The sequence below is a fragment of the Sceloporus undulatus genome, chromosome 1, assembly GCF_019175285.1.
Source record: "Sceloporus undulatus isolate JIND9_A2432 ecotype Alabama chromosome 1, SceUnd_v1.1, whole genome shotgun sequence".
In the NCBI taxonomy this organism is placed as follows: Eukaryota; Metazoa; Chordata; class Lepidosauria; order Squamata; family Phrynosomatidae; genus Sceloporus; species Sceloporus undulatus.
This window is the reverse complement of record NC_056522.1, coordinates 75,241,312-75,260,251: the sequence shown is the minus strand read 5'-3', so window position 1 is coordinate 75,260,251 and position 18,940 is coordinate 75,241,312. Positions and strand designations below refer to the sequence as shown.

At 43.0% G+C, this 18,940-nt stretch overlaps 1 protein-coding gene across 3 annotated transcripts in view; it reads right to left on the bottom strand.

Moving 5' to 3' along the window:
* RPS6KA2 (ribosomal protein S6 kinase A2) overlaps window positions 1-18,940 on the bottom strand; it is a 272,415-nt gene that overhangs the window by 166,863 nt on the left and 86,612 nt on the right. The window contains exon 1 of one of the 3 annotated variants that reach the window (XM_042480360.1): window positions 6,158-6,348. The exons of the other annotated variants lie outside the window; for them this stretch is intronic. Coding sequence (XP_042336294.1) covers window positions 6,158-6,256 — 99 coding nt within the window. The 5' untranslated portion in view covers window positions 6,257-6,348. Of the gene's footprint in view, window positions 1-6,157; window positions 6,349-18,940 lie in introns of those variants that run through there. 3 annotated transcript variants of the gene reach the window in all.

Here is an 18,940-nt window from a genome sequence, read left to right as displayed (position 1 = left end):
GCGAGGGCCGACTGTAGTTTACAGATGTTTGTTGGAAAGCATTACATTTGATGTGAATTGTGTTAGAATTCAGTGAAATGAAGAGTTAGATAGTCCTTTGCAAACCAACCAATGCACAATTGTTCTAGCCTCAGTATCTAAAATCTTGTTAGATTTAAAATTATGTTTGATTCAACAAAAAAATGATGTCTATGGTATAATGGACACTACCAAGTCATTTTGGAAGGAACTTGGCCACTTCAGCTAATGATTGGAGAGATACTAGAGACAATGCTTCCTTGTGGTATATAACTGATGTTATGTGCTCTGTCATTTGTTGTTATTCCCTACCTCAATCCACAGGGAGAGGGGAGTAAGAAATAAATATCAGGAGGAGGAGATTTGTGAGCTCAGTGGTCACTCCTTTCTGGTTAGGCATATTTCAATGTATTAATGTTTGTTTTTGGAAAGCAGTTGATATTTGCTGATGTATATGAACTTTTAAATTATATGCCTGTGTCTTAGAACTGATGAACTTATTAATTACAGTTGGATCCTGCATACTCTTACTGTACCTAAAATACTCATAGTATAAGGCTAAAAAGGCAAATACTCCTTATTTGTCATTCAATTGTCATAGGATCTTACCAGTTTAGACATACATGAATGGTATTCTACAGACACCAACTCCAAATACATTACTGGACCTTTGTGAATCCTGGGGTTGGTAGTGTCTTTGTGTAGGTCTTCCTCCCTCTTTTTAAACAATGCAAAGTATAATTGGGTAATACTGTTATTTAATGACATGAAAAAAATTAGAAATCCAAATAATTTGGACATATACAACCAGGTTAAGTCAGTTCTGCCATTTGTTCTGTAAGCAGATTTTAAATTCAGTGGTAGTGTATTCTATATTATCAACTGACAAGCCATAAAAGAAATGAGAAAATGAGAATAAAAGCATTAATTTTGCAAGAGTAAGGTGCTTGTTATAAAGAATATGTCCAAATGATTTTTCAAACACCTTAATGAACAGAACTGAGTGTCAAGGTAAGTAGGCACTGTTCTCATTAAAATTGCAGAGTATTATAATTTCCTGACTCACACATGTGTTTATAGATTTGGCACTCGATGTATATTGGCTGGCAGAGGTTGCCTTTTCTAAAGACTTGTTTTACTTAAATCACAATGCTCCATGTGGGCTTGTCTTTAGTCTGGATTTCTTTTTATTTTCTAACTGAAAACAGGAAATCTCTTTTGCCCTGTTTTGTTTTTACACTGCCATCTTACAGGCAGGGACAAGGTGTCTCACAGTTAAATACTGTAAATTGAATAAATCATGTTTATCTGGACACTGGGTAATTGAAGTGTCTCATGCCTGTCATGGGGGCTAAAGCAGGAGATGGAAGATGAGTTGAAAGAAAGTTTTTGTTCTGAAAGCCAGTGTGGAATCTAATTTGTTGTGGCTGGCCCACAAATAATCCTGCACTTATCGCTGGAGATTAAACAGAGCTTTATTTCAAGGCCTTGTTGAATTTTGCATAGAAAGAACCATTAAGACTGTGAGGAAATCAGATATGGTGGGAGCCAAATAATCATGTGTAGTCATAACTACAATGATAGCTTCTGTTAACATTCCTCATGCTGAACTGCAAAAGCCACACTATGTCAGCAAAGGGCTGGCCTATGCACTAAGTGAGCCATATTGAGAATGTCTCAATCTAGCAACAGGGAAGATTTTTGGACTTCCCGTCCTCAAAGAACTTTCCCCAAAATTCAGAAATCCCCAAGCCATTACAAACCAAGCCCAAGCTTATGTCCCAATTTTGCCTTGGTATAACATTGGCCTTGGTTGGTAAGAGCTTAGCACTACTTTGCCAGATTTCTCTGTATTCCATTCTCACACTATCATAGTCTAGCCAGGTTGACCTGTAGGGTTGAAGCACTACAGAACACAAATAGAGGCTAGAGACAGTTTTGCAATCTCTTATTCTGCTAGGACTTCAGCTGCTCAATGGATTTTTGCTGGTATGCCATGTGTTACTGATACTATCTATTAGGATATTACTGATGAAGACACTAGCCCCTTTATAGCACTGTCAAGTTCCTTATCCTCATTTGAAAACTCTCAGAAGCATAATTCTAGAATGGTTAGCCCTGAAAGCCAGTTTTGAAAGGGAGAGTCTTGCTTCCCTGTTGCATCTAAAAGTCTCATTGCACTTTCATGACTAAAATGTTTTATCTGACATGAGATTTTGTGGACAGCATCCCATTTTCCCAGGTGCATGGAATGTAGACTGGGGATGGGATGGGGTAGGAAGAGGGAGAACAGAAATGTAAAAAATGACAGTATGATGGCTATGAGTCGTTAACAGTCATTAGGAGGTGACAAATACAAGCATGCATAGAAAAGCTGATTAACATGTGCATGATGATGGTTGTTAAGTACCTTTTGGTTTTCTCATTCCCCACCCAGGCATGTGTACAATACCTGGCTCCTGAGGCTGCACTCTATGCTTCTGATGAAAGGGGTTGCTGTCCCTCAAAGCTTATGACAAATAAAACTATTGTAAATCTTTAAAGTGCTCCAAGACTCTCTGTTCTGTTAAAAGCAAAATGTGCAAACGATGTGAGAAGTGTAGTCAATGTAGCTAGTCAAAGGCAAATCACTCCAGGCATCCAATTTGGAAAGTATTTTGGCTCTTATCACTTTAGGAAGAAAGTCCTCTGAATGTTGAAAGTACATATTTTTCTTTGACTATAGCCTCATTCCATGTTTAAAAATTTATGCAAATATCTACTTCCTCATTTTTTGGTATGGCTAGAAATGCTGAACATCAGAAAGGTGGGAGGGATAAGCAGTCAAGTGATCCCCCCATGCTCTTTCACACTTCACAGGTCCATCACCACCTTCTGAAATAAAAGGACGGCAATTCTCTGGAATGTTTGTATACTATATTCTTAGGTGTCAGGACATTTCAATTTGGATGTCTCTTCAAACACCCCTAATTTCTCCCAGTCCACTCTGGCAAGTTCTCTATGGCTGAGAAGACATCCAGATTATGATCACATATAAAGTGACCAAAAATGGCTTCTTGCTGTGGCTTTTTTCTGTGATAAAGCACCCCCCCCCAAAAAAAAAAACAACACAAAGTGTAGAATTCCCCAATGGGCTGAATAAAACAGCTGCTCTGAGTTCTGGAATTCTAAGAAGATTTCTCTGAAATAATTGTGATGTTGGCTCTATTTTGAAATTAACTGTTGTTTAAGTTTATTCTCCAGTGGATGCTCAGCACAGTGTCATGGAAAATTTGGATCTAATGGAGAAAGGCATTTCTTAGATCATTTTGATAAAACACAGCACAGGAAACCCCTCTGTTTTTGAGCCTTTCTTGAGCCTTGCTCTAGCCACTAGACTGAAGAAGAAGAATTCAGTATCTCAGCAACTGTTGCATAATATAACCACCAACCATTAAATTACTACTACTACTACTACTACTAATAATAATAATAATCCTTAAAGATGGAACAGAAAGAAGCATCAAGGAAGAAGATACAATGATATTCTGCTCCCAACCCTTCCCTGCATATAGAAATAATGCGTGCACACTTTTTTCACCTCTTTATTATCCTAAAACACTTTTCTAGTTCTTTAATACCCTTTTTAGAGGATGTGTTTCTTTTCAGGAGGAAATTGCTAGTGATGCTTGAGCTGAATACAGATGCTTGCCAAAGCTGTCAGTACCACAGATGGGGAGAACAATCTCCTTAGAGTCTTACCTAATAATGAATTAGCCCAACTCTCAGCTGCTGTATTTGGTAGCAGAACCACCCTGTAGTTAGCAGAACTATGTTACTACTAACTTGGTAGGACAATTGGAAAAACAGAACGGAAAACCTTCCCATTGCTACAACACTCCTGTACACCTGTGAGCAAGTCCCACTGAACTCCGTGGAATTTACTTTTTAACAGGCACATACAGAAGTGTCACATCAGGCTGCAATCCTAGACATGCTTGCATGTGTGTATGCGCCTGACATTTCATAGGGTTTTGTTAGGCAAAGAATACTCAGAGGTGGTTTTGCTGGTTCCTTCCTCTAAAACACAGCCTACAGCACCTTGTATTTGTTGGCAGTCTCCCATACAAGTATTAACCAGAGCTGACCCTGCTTAGCTTTCAAGATCAGATGGATCTAGGATCTTTAGGGAATTTAGGCTTACTCTGAAATAAATTCAGTGGCATTTAAATCTTAAGTAAACATGCAGGGACTGTAAAACTACTGAATTCTGGCAGCCGTAGTCCAATGCCTGGTGGGCTGCATGATTCCCACCCCTCAGACAGATAGGTATAGACAGATACTGTAGCTCTTAGAAACATTTGTAAAGTCTCAGATCCCTTTTCCTCTTACTAGCAAGAACCTCCACAGCACTGGCATCAGACTTTTTTTTTTCCTTCCAGCATACCAGGGACCAGTACTATATTTGTGCCCACTGGTTACAACTGTTTCTCCCCCCCCCCCCCGGAAACTTGCTAGGAACTATCAGCCCATGGTCCAGGGACAGTCTAGAGACCACCACTTTGAATAGCACTGGTCCAAATGATGTCTTCCACTGGACTGTGTTCCTGACACATTTGTTAGCTCCCAAAATTTCTAAGCTGCACAGAGATCCTCTTTATTTCAGCCTCCAAAACACTGACTTTTAAAGCTTATGCTGCACAGGTAATCTCTCAGGGAGAGAGGCTAAAATGACTGCACCATGGGGACAGAGTCCATGTGGGGCAACTGTTGGGGTCTTGCACTTGAGAAATCAGGAGCAACTCTCCACTTTGCAAGGAAATTCCCTGGATCCTCTTGGGCCATTAGCCTACCACGCAAAGTTACTGTGAAGGTTAAAAAAAGTCTCTGGGAGGAAGGGAATACAAGAGCCAGCAATCCATACATTTGAATAAGTACAGTAGTTGTAAAAAAGAGAGGAAATTGTTTCTCAACCCATTCTGTTTGATTACCTCTAACCCTTTCCTTTGAAAGGAAGCCCAAATGGCCCATTTAGATCATTGTTCCCCAGGACGCCTGCAATGTTAGGGCCACATTTGCGCAGGAATCACTATTACCCAACATGGAAGGAAAGGAAGAACAGGGTGACCAGAAGATGTCCCAACAGCAAAGGAGGGCAAGGCACCGTAAAATGTAGGGCCTTCAAGAAAAATGTAGGACATGACCAAAGAAAAACTAAAACCGCTAATATAAATTCCTGGTTTTTGGTCAAGCTCCAAATGGAGGACATTGGAGGACATTTCTCCTGGACTGAAGGCTGCAATGGAGGACATGTCCTGGAAAAGGAGGACATCTGGTCACCCTGGGAAGAACGGAGGGAAGGAAGTAGGATGACAGATGTCCTCATCACAAAAGAGGACAAGGTAACGCAAAAGGTAGAACATTCAAGGGAGAAAAAAGTGAGGCATTACCAACTACAAAGCTAAAAACACTCATATAGATATAAATTTCTGCTTCTTAGTCATGTTCCAAATGGAGGACATTTGGGAATAACTCCCGGCCAGAAGAATGAAATGGAGGACATATCTAGGAAAGGTCTGGTCACCCTGGGAAGGAAGGAAGGAAGGAAGGAAGGAAGGAAGGAAGGAAGGAAAAGAAAATAAGGGAGGGAGGGAAAGAAGGGAGGAAGGAAGGAAAAGAAAATAAGGGAAGGAGGGAAGGATAGATGGAAGGATGAATGGAAGCAAGGAAGGAAAAGGAGGGAGGGAGGGAGAGAAGGAAGGGAGGGAAGGGAAGGAAGGAATGAGAGGAAGAGGAAAGGAGGAATGGAAGGAAAGAAAGGGAGGAAGGAAGGAAGGAAGGAAGGAAAAGAAAAGAAGGAAGGAAGGACAGAATGGAAGAAAAGTAAGGAAGAGAAAGGAAGGAAGCAATAAAGGGAAAGAAAAGAAGGAAGGAAAGGGGAGGGAAGGAAGGAAGGAAAAGAAAGAAAGCAATACAAGGAAAGAAAAGAAAGCAGGGAAGGAGTAAGTGAAGGAGGGAAAAGAAGAAAGAAGGAAGAGAAGGAAGGAAGGAGTGAGGGAAGGATGGCGAGCCCGTCCTTCCCGTGGCCCTTGGGGCAAGGGGGAGCAGTTTCCCTGGGCGCCCTGCTGCCCTTCCCCTCCCTCTCTCCCGGGGCCTTTACCTCGAACCTGCTGAGGCTGGAGCTCTTGGAGCGCGACTTCTTGCGGAGGTAGACGGAGAAGAACCTGCGGACGGTGAACTTCTTCATGTTCATCTCCATGGCTGCTGCTGCTGCTGCTGCTGGGCCAAAGGAGGAGGAGGCAGCGCTAGGAGGGCGCCCTGATCCCGGGCATCCCAGCCAGGCTCCCGGGGGGCGGGGGGGCGGTGGGTGGGTGGGTGGGCTTGGGAAGAAGGAGGAGGAGGAGGAGAGACCCCCGGGGGATTCCTCCTCCAGAAGAAGGGCGCCCCTCACCAGCCTCCCCGGGGCTTCACATGGCCCTGCTGCTGCTGCTGCTGGAGGAGCAGAAGGAGAGGCTGGGAAACTGCTGCAGCGGAAAGAGGAAAGACTAGGGCTATAATTATCCTGGTCCGGTTTGAGGGGGAGAGAGAGAGAGAGAGAGAGAGAGAGAGAGAGAGAAGGTCCTCCTTCTCAGGCAGGCTGTCCATCAGGGATGCAGAAAACATCTGCATCCGCACTGGAGAGATAACCCGGTCTGGCACCGCTTTAACTCTTTTCTGGTCATGTGAAAACTGCTGGGATCTTCCTAATCCGTACCCAGAGTAAGACTTTTCCCACAAAGCCTGGTCAGAAAGCACCATGCCAGTTTCCCAGGGGAAGGACCAGTTCCACCAGGGACAGAGGTGGTTTCAAAGGACCTGGGACACCAGGAGAATGCAAGATTTAGTTCAGAGTTGGAATCATATACACTGGAGGAAAAAATTGCATTAGCTACAATTGGGATTTTATTCTCCAGCTTTGTGGCTGTGTTGCTGTCAAGTCATTCCCCACTTAGGGGACCCTGCCATGGGTTGGCTTGCAAGATTTAGTCAGAATGAGGGTTGTTTAGTTGTTTTGTCTCTGCCTTCCTCTGAGGCTGTGAGAGTGTGACTTGCCAAAAGTCTCCCAGTGGGTCTTCATGGCTTTTATTCTCTGCTCAATTTGGCTTCTTCTGATTTTACAGTGGGTCCCTTCTATCCGCTGGGGTTTGGCTCCAGGATCCCACCCCCATGGATAACAAAATCCATGGATGTTCAAGTTCCATTAGATATAACAGTATAGCAAAACGGTGCCCGTTATATACAATGAAAAATCAAGGCTTACGATTTGGAAACTTAATTTAACTTTAACTTATACTTTTAAAAAATATTTTCAGGATGTGGATGCTTGAATCCATGGATAAAAAAAATCTGTGGATAAGAAGGACCAACTGTACAACTTAGCAGCCTAAATACCCTAAAGATACTAGATTACATCTGATCTAGTCAGTCTTGAGTTAGTATTTGGGTGGGAGACTGCCAACAAATGCCAGGTGCTGTTGGCTCTATTTCAGAGGAAGGAACTGGCAGAACTGCTTCTGAGTATTTCTTGCCTGAAACCCCTCACTAAATGCATGGGGTCATCAATCCACCTTTCTCTGACCTCTGACAGGCAACTTGAAGGCACACATATACAGTACCACCAAACATATCCGCTAACTCTGTGACTGCGATAACTCCTTAATCCCTTCCCTCTTTTGTTTTCCATTGCCAAAACACCCTCTGCATTTCAGCCAAGAATGAAGAATGATTGTGAATGACAGCTGAATTTTATATTCTGAAATGGAGAGGAATCAGATTTTCTTCAGTGGTGGCTGACAGCCTCCAGGTCAGTTGGGTGTTGAATTTATTATAGGTTTGCTTAGAGGAGCTAGACAAGGTCCTGAACCTATTCTGGAGGTTAGTACCTCAGAGAGTGCTTTTAAAGTTCAGGCTGAACCCCAGAATAAATTCACTGCCCCACTGACATGGAATCCAGTAGCCACCAAGGGCTATTTCCTTTCCCCAGTAATCCTTGGGAGAGTCCCTGGTCACTGGAAGCCATTTTAGGACTCTGCAGAAGCTAATTTGAATGTCTGCAGCCTCCTCTCAGGGCCAGTTTCGTGTAATGGTTTCAGTGTTGGGACTAGGATTCTGGGAGAGCAGGGTCTGAATTCTTATTCAGCCTGGGACTCAATTATTGACTGTGGATGAGGGACATCTCTCAGCCTCAGAAGGCAAACCTCCCCTGAACAAATCTAGTCAAGAAAAACCTGGGATGCGATCACCTTAAGTTAGATAGAACAGACCTGAAGGCACATAACATCAAAATAGTAATGCCTCCTGCCACTTTCTGTCTTAAGACTGTAACAGATGCAGATCCTATGCCCTCCCTTTTGCTTTGTTTACCCTCTTGTCTGATGAAGATAGTGCCTGGGGACACTGGAAGCTTGCATGGTCTTTTATGACTTCTAAGGTGGCCTGATAAAAGATGCCACTCTAAAGTAAATGTTAAATATTTTCTCTCTGCCCACACTGCAATTTTTACTACAATATTTGAAGGCAATTCCAGTAGAGTCCTAATGCTGAGTGGATTTTTTTAAAAAAGAAAAGAATGTACATTTCTAAACAGAAGATTCTTTTGAAAGGGCAGCATCTGGGAAGAGCTGCTGTAGTACCAAAACAAAGAAAAATACAGAAAGAAGATGACAGCATGAAACAGTGCGTATGAAGTCACCAAATATTACCAACAAGCTTAGCAATATTGTGATGAACCTATTTAGATTTTTAATGAGATAATGGTTCTCTTTGTCAAGATAGTAATAATGGGCTAATGGTTGACAGAACAGTCTCCCTCACTGAGTGGAATGAGGCTGTCCTTGGCCATCCTTCCTTTCTTCCCTTCCCTTCCCATGTAAAGATACATAAGTTCACTGGTGGAAACCTGTTCTGGCCATTTCTCATGGAAGCATTTCTCTTTACCTGAGCAGTACAAATCTCTTTAATACTTTTACCATTTCAGTGTGATTAACAAAGACCCTTAGGTTTATCTCAGCACACTTCTTTCATGAAACATATACCACTTCCCTTTTGGTAATATCATTTGCTAAAAGACAAGAATCTAAAGGCATCCTTGCTCAGAAGCTGAATTTCTCTTTACTCATTACTTGGATGAGATGGCCAGAGACCACCCTTATAAAGAGGCACAGGTGATGTATAATTATTGCTTCTCACATCCATAACCACTTAAAAATCAAAGGGTATTCTGCTGGTCAATTGATTTCTGCATAAATATAAGCAAAGGCAGGGAATGTGCTGAGGTTATAGTTTCAGAAAATACCATTATAATCCCTTCTCTCAGACAATATCACTTAACAGTGTCTAGCTCAAGGGAAGTAATAGTGCCACTCTATTCTGCTCTGGTCAGGCCCCACCTGGAATATTGTGTCCAGTTCTGGGCACCACAGTTCAAAAAGGACATTGAGAAACTAGAGTGTATCCAAAGGAGGGTGACTAAAATGGTGAAGAGTCTGGAAACCATGCCTTATGAGGAACGCCTTAGGGAGCTGGGGATGTTCGCCTGGAGAAAAGAAGGTTAAGAGGTGATATGATAGCCCTGTTTAAATATTTGAAGGGATGTCTTATTGAGGAGGGAGCAAGCTTGTTTTCTGCTGCTCCAGAGACTAGGACCAAGAGCAATGGATGCAAGCTACAGGAAAAGAGATTTCACCTCAACATTAGGAAGAACTTCCTGACAGTAAGGGCTTTAAACAGAGGAGTGTCTTTGGAGGAGTGTCTTTGGAGGTCTTTAAACAGAGGCTGGATGGCCATCTGTCGGAGATGCTTTGATTGATATTTCCTGCATGGCAGGGGGTTGGACTGGATGGCCCTTGTGGTCTCTTCCAACTCTACGATTCTATGATTCTAAGGCCCGTTACAGACGGTCCATATAGTACACGTGGAGTGCGTACTAGGGTTAGGAAGGGGCGGTGCTTCCACACACCCCTAACCCTAGTGCGCGCTCTGTGTGCACAAAATGGCAGCAGCCGTTCCACATGGCCGCTGCCATGATGACGTCATGACCACGCCACCTCTATATGGGGTGGTGCGGACGTGACGTCATCGCTCCGTACCAGGGCACTTAGTGCGCCCTTAGCGCAGAGCAAGAAGGAGCTCCATTTTGGAGCTCCTTCCTGGTTTGCGCCACTGGGTGCAGCCTTCACACGGCACAAAGGAGAAAGGGGCCAAGCAGCCCCTTTCCCCTCCTCCCCGCCGCCGCGGGGTGTCCTTGGGGCTTGAAGCCCCAAGGACACCCCTTTCCAGGCTGCGGGGAAGTGGCCTTTTGCTGCTTCCCCGCAGCCCGGAAAGCGGCAGATTGGGGCCTCAGCGGCTGCCGGTCTAACCACTGAGGCCCCGATACACCGGGGAAAGGGGTGGGTGCAGACCGCCCCAAATGGGCGGTCTGTAACCCACCTATGATTCTATGAATAGAGCAGCAGAGAACGTTTCTCCCTTCAGATGTTTTGAGATACAACTTCCATGAATCCTTAACTATTGCTGGATGGGCCTTCTAGTTGAAGGCCAAAACATCTTCTATTTGTGTGCCTTCACAATAGCAACCTTAAGGCGAACCTGTCATGAGGTTTGCTTGGCAAGTTTTGTTCAGAGGGGCTTTTGCTTTTGCCTTCCTCTGAGAATGAGAGTGTGTGACTTGTCCAAGGTCATCAGTGGGTTTCCAGGATCAAGTGCAGATTTAAACCCTGGTTGCCAGATTTGTGGTCCAGTGCTCAAACCACTATACTGTCTCTCTCAAAACATACAGCTAACCAGATTTCCCATCCTTGGTGGGATAGAATGCAAACAGGATCACATTGCTATCCATTGTTGTGGCATTGTCATTTGCATCACCACCACTATTATCCTGCTTCTCTCAAAATCCTCTTAAATCCAAAACACACTGCAGAAAAAATCCAACTTGAGACTGCTTTAGTTGTCCTGGTTCAGTGCTAGGGAATTCTGGGAACTGTGGTTTTGTGAGACATTTAGCCTTCTCTGTCAGAGAGCTCTACTACCACAATAATCTACAGTTCCCAGAATTCCCTAGCACTGAGCCAGGGCAGCTAAAGCAGCCTCAAAACTAGATTATTTCTGCAGTGTGCTTTGGACATTAGTCACCATACACATCCCAGGGCACTTCTGTCCTACAGAACTAGATGCCCTTCCCTCGTTTATTGACTTATTCCAGGGTTCTTTCAGACCTAAATCCAACAAAACTGTCAACTTAAGTATACTAGTTGAAACAATTGTGCATCAACATGTAGCAATGAAATTTAGGCCTCAGTCACTGTCTTTGAGACCTCCTTACTCCATTCCATATTGCAGTGTTTCCAATCTAAGTGTTTCTGCTCCAGATCTTTCTCTGGCTTTTAAAAGAGCTATCCAAGAGGTTGAAACTATTTGGGAGATAAGCTTAAGCACCCTGGATAGCTTTTTTAAGGCTGAGAATAAATCACAGTGCAGATTCACTGCTCCAATGACACTGGAACTACTAGCAGCCCCTAATCTCATATGTATCATCAGGATAAAAATACTGACCTAATTTATGGGGTGGTAGTAAGGATTATTGAAATAGTGAATCTGATGTTCCTCTGAAAGGCAGTATTAGAACCATTGTTGGGAAATCACAAGGAAGCAGATTTAGTTTAAACATCAACTTTCCAAACAGTCAGAGCTGTTCAGAAGTGGGACAAACTACCTTGTGAATAGTAGGTTTCTGCTGCAAGGGCATTTAAGCAAAGTCTGACAGCCAACTGTTAGGAATACAGTGAAAGGTAAGTTGGAGTAGATGACCATAAAAATTCATGAACACTTTGCAAAGCTCTATTTGTTGTTTTTAAGTGCCTTCAAATTGTTTCCATCTCTATCATAGGGTTTTCTTGTCAGGATTTGTTCAGAAGGGCTGAGAGAGTGTGACTTGTCTGAGGTCACCTAGTGAGTTTCCATGGCTGAACAGGAATTCAAACCCTGGTCCAGCAGAGTCCCAGTCCAACAGTCAAACCACTACATCATACTGCCTCTTTGCAATGCTCTGTGTTTTGTTAAATATTACTATCAGAAGAAAAGGAAATGAGTTATGATTCTGTACACAGTTGCACATTTGTAAATGTAAGTGTTCCACATGGACTAGAATACAGGACGGCAGCCAAGATTGTTTCTCATAATATTTGAACCATCAGTCTAACAACTAAATTAAACAACACCCAATTTCCTCAGTGAGTCCTGTAAAAAAGGTGTATGCCAAGAAATAAATTAAGTTGGAAATTGCCTCATTATATTTATAAAACATACAACTGTCAGATCAACTTACAATATGCAAACTGCAATTAGAAATTCATGGTAGTAAATAATTAATTTACTCTCTGTGGAGTTTTAAAAAATTAGGAGGGGAAATCAAGGTAGGTATAAGGCTAAGCCAGGGCTATGGGAGCCAGTGTGGTGTAGTGGTTTGCGTGTTGGACTACAGGTTTCAAATCCCCAGTCAGCCATAGAAACCCACTGGGTGACCCTGCAATAGCACTTTGCAGTATTGTTATGCAAATATTTCCGGATCTAACTACCTATTGTAAGACATGACAACCAAATATCCCATTTGAATCCTTAGGTGAAAAAGCAATGGGGGTGAGATAGAGTGACACAATGATAGGCGGGGAAATATTACTTACCTTGCTCCCCTTCTGTGGCTCTGGGCCAAATTCCCCCCTTCCTGAAGTTGCTTCACCTACCCCTGCTTTTAAAAAGCTGGGATTAGGGTTATATGTCTCTGTGTACAACACAATACCCTTCTCCCAGATTTAATAAGAATGGAATTATGAATAAAATAATCAGAAACTTAAGTCTCCAGACTGTGTAGCCTTTCAAATCTATGTACGTATGCATGGCATGTTCATGAATATAAATGAAAGATTGTAAACAAATTTAGTACTGTGCAGAGTGCTTCATGCAGAAGGGCTACAGCTAAGTCCTTGATCTGGATCTAAATGCCCAAGTTTAATCCCTAGCCTTTTCAACCAGGATGAGCAATGTGTGACCAACAGGCTGTACAAACAGGGCTGAGAGAGACTCCTGTTTGAAACTTTGGAATGCCCCTGCCAGTCAGTGTCAACATTACTGGGCTAGTTGGATGAATGATCTGACAAAGTATAAGGCAATGTTTATGTTCCTCTGAAGATCCCTGAATGCAGACTATCAAGAGGTCCACTACTGTGAGCACCTGTGTAACTAATTCTCTGTACTCAGCAGTACAACTAATAATGTAGAGTGATGAATAATGCCTTTCCCAAGATTATGCAGAAGAAGGTTATTTGCTTAGGCCTCCAGGAACTGTGCTGATCAGTGCAGAATGATGGGCTGTATCCAACACTAACTCCAGCATGCAGTAATTTAGTCCATCCAGGCATAATAAGCCTGAAAGCTTACTCACAGGTCCTTCATTATATCTGTTTTATGTTCCCAGTGGAGAAGATGTTTTGGACTGTCTCCATAATGATTAAATTACCTCGGCCATGACAGGGGTATGGCCTGTGGGGTGGTTAGCAACATGAGCTCACTGTTCTGATCCTTACACCAGTGTGGGGGAAAGTACAATTCATGGGCCAAGCTATCTACAATTTATGTGACTAACAACCTCATCTTGGCAACTCCCCAGGACACTCTCACCATTTTTCATACTTTTTTTTTTTACTTCCAGATACCCTCAAGCAGTGCCAAGCCAGTATAAACAAAACAGTTTCGCTTCCTTCACTCCCTGCAATCCATAGAGGTCTCCGCTTTAAATCCATAAACTGGCCAAAAATTGACTGAAACTGGAAATAGCTTCACATAGCTTTTCAAAACAAAAAAAACATGTTGCAGCCACTGGGGGGGGGGGTGAAAACTGCCCCACACCCCAGAGTAGTTGTCCAGCTCTGCCTTACACAGAGATGACTGCTACATTGTAGATCTAATATCAGGACTTGGTTGTGAAGGTGTTGAAGAAAGAAGTCAAGAAGAAAATCAATCCATTTGAAATATGGTACTAGAGAAAAGTTATTCAGATACCGTGGAACGATAAAAAGAGAAACTAACAAATCTTAGAGCAAATCAAACCTGAATTTTCATTAGAAGTGAAGATGACTAAACTGAGACTGTCATACTTTGGACATATCGTGACATGATGTAGCTCACTGAAAAAGATTGATGCATGGTAAAGTAGAAAGCAGTAGGAAGAAGGAGACTGTACTATAAGTAGATTAATTCAATCATGGAAGCCATTAGCAAGACCTGAATATTGCAGTTGATGACTGGGGCTCTTGGAGGTTTCTCATTCATAGGAACATGGTAAGTTGAAGTCAACTTCACAGCAAGTAACAACAAAATCCCATGACTATGATAAACAGTGTATTTTAATAAGGTTGCCAGATGGGAAAGAGGAGAGGGAGCCTGTACCTAAGAGTGATTTCAGGAATAGCCCTACTATTAAGTATTGTCAAGCAACTGTCTCAGATAGAAGATGCTAAGCACTTAAGAGGTATGGAGGAAAAAACGGTTGCCCCTGGCACATCACCTGCCCTCAGGTGCTGTGGGGGAAGCTGTGCCATCGGTTGTTGCATGCTTCCAACACTAAGGAAAACCTATTGTGGGATTTTCTTGGAAAAATTTGTCCAGAGAAGATTTGACATTGTCTTTCGCTAAGGCTGAGAGAGTGTGACTTTCTCAAGGTCACCAAGGTTGAACTTGCACTGCAGAAATAATGCAGTTTGAGAATGCTTTAACTGCCATGGCTCCATGCTATGGAATCCTGGGATTTGTAATTTGTTGTGGCACCAGATAACTCTCAGAGAAGGCTAAATATCTCAAAAAATTACAAATCCCAGAATTCCACAGCATTGAGCCATGGCAGTTAAATCAGTGTCAAACAGCATTCATTCTGCAGTGTCTGAGCAGGGATTTCAACTCTGGCCTTCCAACAATGAGATCACTATGCCACACTAGATCTAGGTGTTCCATTCCAGTGTTGAAATCAAATACAACTTCCAGTCCCATTTGCCATTTGGAGAGTAGGAGCCTGGTGGTGCTATCTGGTCCTTTGTCCCAGGAAGGGAAATGTCCTGGGTTGACATTGTGTGTCAAATGAGCAACAACTGCTGAAGATTCCCTCATCTATGCAGTTATTAAAGGTGCAGGCGCCCGTTCCTCTTTTGCATCTGTCCACTCTAATTTTTCAGAATCACACAATGTAGTTCTTTACAGGGGTGGGGTGAGGAAAATGTGCATCACAAAGTCATTCCCTCACTTGGTATCACTTCAACTGTTGCTGTCTCCAAATATCCAGTGTTTGCATGTATTGTATATCTATTGTGTCCCATTGAATTCAGTGTCCCACTTTGCTCCTAAGGACTAGGATAGATAGCACCTTAATTGTGTGAATACTTAGGGTTGACGAAGTGAAAATTGGATACAACTCCTGTACATTTAATGGTCATGCAGAAGAGGGAATTTTAGCAGGTGTTGCTTATTACCTGGTAGTGTGACAAGCAACATCTGTAATTCCCTCATTTACACAACTATTAAAGAAGCAGGTACTGTCTATAAATAGGTGCTGACAACCCTACTTAGCACGCATGCAATTATTAGTTAAGAATTGTGGGGGTTTTAAAAACTTCTGTACAGAATCTAAAATTATATTATGGAATCAAAGGGAGGAGGGGGGAAATCACCCAAAGTTTGAAATGGATGTTTATGCTGAATGGTCCTTATATCTTATTGGTAACTTGAAAACACCCCATCCCAATTAAGCTTTCAAAATCAATTGAGTCTAAGATTTCAAGTGTGTTCAAGATCAGTAGTTCTTTCTAAAGCACCTAATTAAATTCTCTTTAAAAACCACTTCTTATCAAATTTTCACTTTAACTACATGAAACTATGTATATGTAGTGGTGGGCTGTGTGTATGATATTGTAATTTAGGCTGTGCATAAGATATTGTAATTTAAAGGTATAATTTTGCTAATTGTTTATGTCACAACAATTGCCATTACATTCAGTGATACATGAGAATTAAGATTTATGAGTAATACTATAAGAAAAAAGCATTACTAAGGAGTCTATATGGTGTAGTATGGGAGGAGGTCAAAGGGGGAGAGGGTGACACCATGAGTTACCGCTCCAGGTGACTCCAACCCTAGTGACAACTCTGCTACGAACAACTCAATATCTAATAAAGAACGGAATACTTAATAACCCATCACAAAGACATTTTAAATTTAAAATGAATACTATATAACCTATAATAATAATTTATATGGTGGGGCTGTACAATGTGTCCTGTAAAAATCTGTACAGGATTTGGAGATATTTCATATTGCTATCAAGTGTCAGACTGAAGAAACAGGTAGCATAGTTTTTTGTGGGTTTTTCAGGCTATAAGGCTGTCTTCTAGAGGAGTTTTTTCCTGACATTTTGCCAGCAGTGTGGCTGGCATCTTCAGAGAATGCTGCCATAGAAGAGAGTGGGGTACATATACTGTACTGTTGGTTGAGATTTGCATGTTAATCTGTGTATTTTTCTGTTAAATGACAAGGCCTCAGGATGTCTATTTAATTCATCATCCATGGTCTGTATGGTATTTTTACCATACATCAAAGGAGTCACAGACAGAATAGGGAAACTAGTGAGGAAATACAACCACCAAATGGTCTACAAACCAACCTAGAAAATCCAGCAAATGCTGCACTCAGCAAAGGACAGGAGAGACCCTCTCATGGCTGAAGGAGTTTACTGCATACCGTGCAGCTGAGGACAAGTCTATATAGGCACCACAAAGCACAATGTTCAAACACAAATCAAGGAATGTGAGAGACACTGCAGACTGGGTCAACCAGAAAAATCAGCAGTAGCAGAACATGTTATAAACCATCCTGGGGATAAAATGCTGTTTGAAAACACTGAAATTCTGGACCATGCCAACAACTATCAGGTCAGAATGCACAGAGAAGCCATTGAAATCCATAAACACCTGGACAACTTCAACAGGAAAGAAGAAACCCTTAAAGTAAACAGGGGCAGGATACAGACGGGCAGGGGAAGACGTCTTGGAGGTGTATTCTGCTGAATACGGAGCCTCCAGACGGCCCGCCCCGGGGGCGTGCTTCAGGGGATGGGGCTTCCACATGGGGGGGCAGTGAAGACGCCTCACCTGAGGCCATTTCAGACCTGCAGTTTCCAAACCACCGCCTCGGAGGACGCTGCAAAGAGAGAGGCAGCTTCTGCACGGGTGGCCAAAAATGGGGCTTTTTTTTTCCTTTGCCGGCTGCGCATCAAACAGAAAAGAAGCGGAAAAAAGCAGCACCTTTTTAATGCCGCTTCTTCCCGCTTGGGGCGTGCGGGGGGCGTGTTCATGGCGGCATACAGGTAAGGCCCATCTGAAGGCTCTACCTTCATGACGTCATGAATACATCCCTTTTTGCCCATCTGTATCCCGCCAAAGTTTGGCTACTAGTCCTGAAAAACACCAAAATCAAGACCCAGCAAATCCAAATGAAATCTACCCAGGGTGAGATGGTTTCCCAGAAAAAAACCACAAAAAACTATGGATGCCAGTCATGAAAGCCTTCGACTTCACATAAAACAGATAGCAATTCTGAAAACCTACTGAGCTAGAGATAACGTCACAGCCAAAGTCATAAAAAAGCACCAAATAAAATAAAGATGCAAAAAGATGTGTACAAGAGCAGCACATTAGAAAACAAAAACAAATGTCACTCTGTGGTGCACTATAAGAAACTCTTGCACCATTATGTGGAGATTCAGTCTACTTATGGGACTGTTGGGTGAGAAGAATGGGGGACACAGAAATGCCAGAGCAACATGGCCAGTATGGAAACAGACTTCCTTTTGTATTCTCTGCCAAGGGCAGAAACACTAAGAGTGGGCCTTCTTTAGAACTGCATTCCTCTAGTTTGGCCTAAGGGTTTGGAAACTGAGGGATCATGATGATGATGATGATAAGCATTATAAAAGAGATGACAAGTTAAATTCTGATGTGCTACACAAAGACCCAGAGAGACACAACACAGTCTGAGATATTTTATCCAGTAATTATAACTGTATCTAAACTAACATGTAAACAGCGGGTTTATAAATAAGATTAATATAATTAGAGTTTCAGAAATTTGAGGGAAAAGTGAAGAAATGCCAGACTATGGGACACTGGGCTCAGCGATGAGGTTAATGTAAAAATCTGCATTAGTTCACGTCCATATTTTCTATGCATTTACATGGTTTCCATAATAGCAATGAAAAATAGGGCCAAAGGGCAATTTGCCTCATCATCCACAAACAATGAACCGATTTACTGAACATGCAGTGGGGAAAATGGGATTGTGGTAGCAAGCTTTGTCATTGACCTCAGTGCACTCATTAAATGTCTCTGCACAGATAGGGTTGCCATAACTGAGGAGCTCCGAACCGGGACAAATGTAGGACAAGGCTTAAAAATGTAGGACCTTTTTTTAAAGGTCCTACATTTTAAAACCTTGTCCTCCTCCTCCTTCCCGGCTTGGGAGGAAGCCTCGGCCTGCTCCCATGCCGGGAAGGATGCAAGGGCTGCTCCTCATCGCGGTGATCACCGCGGTGGGAAGCAGCCTCCTCCCGGCCCCCACTCCCTTTCCCAGCCTCTGTGAAGGCTTGGGCCTCCACAGAGGCCGGGAAGGAGGGCCAGGGCTGCCTGTCATCGCGGCGATCGCCGCGTTGGCAAACGGCCCCCTCCTCCTTCCTGGCCTGGGAGGAAGCCTCGGCCGGCTCCCAGGCCGGGAAGGAGGACGAGGGCCGCCCCTCATCGCAGCCATCGCCGCGGTGGGAAGCGGCCCCCTCCTCCTCCTCCCTGGCCTTGCTGGGGCCCAGGAGGGAGCGTC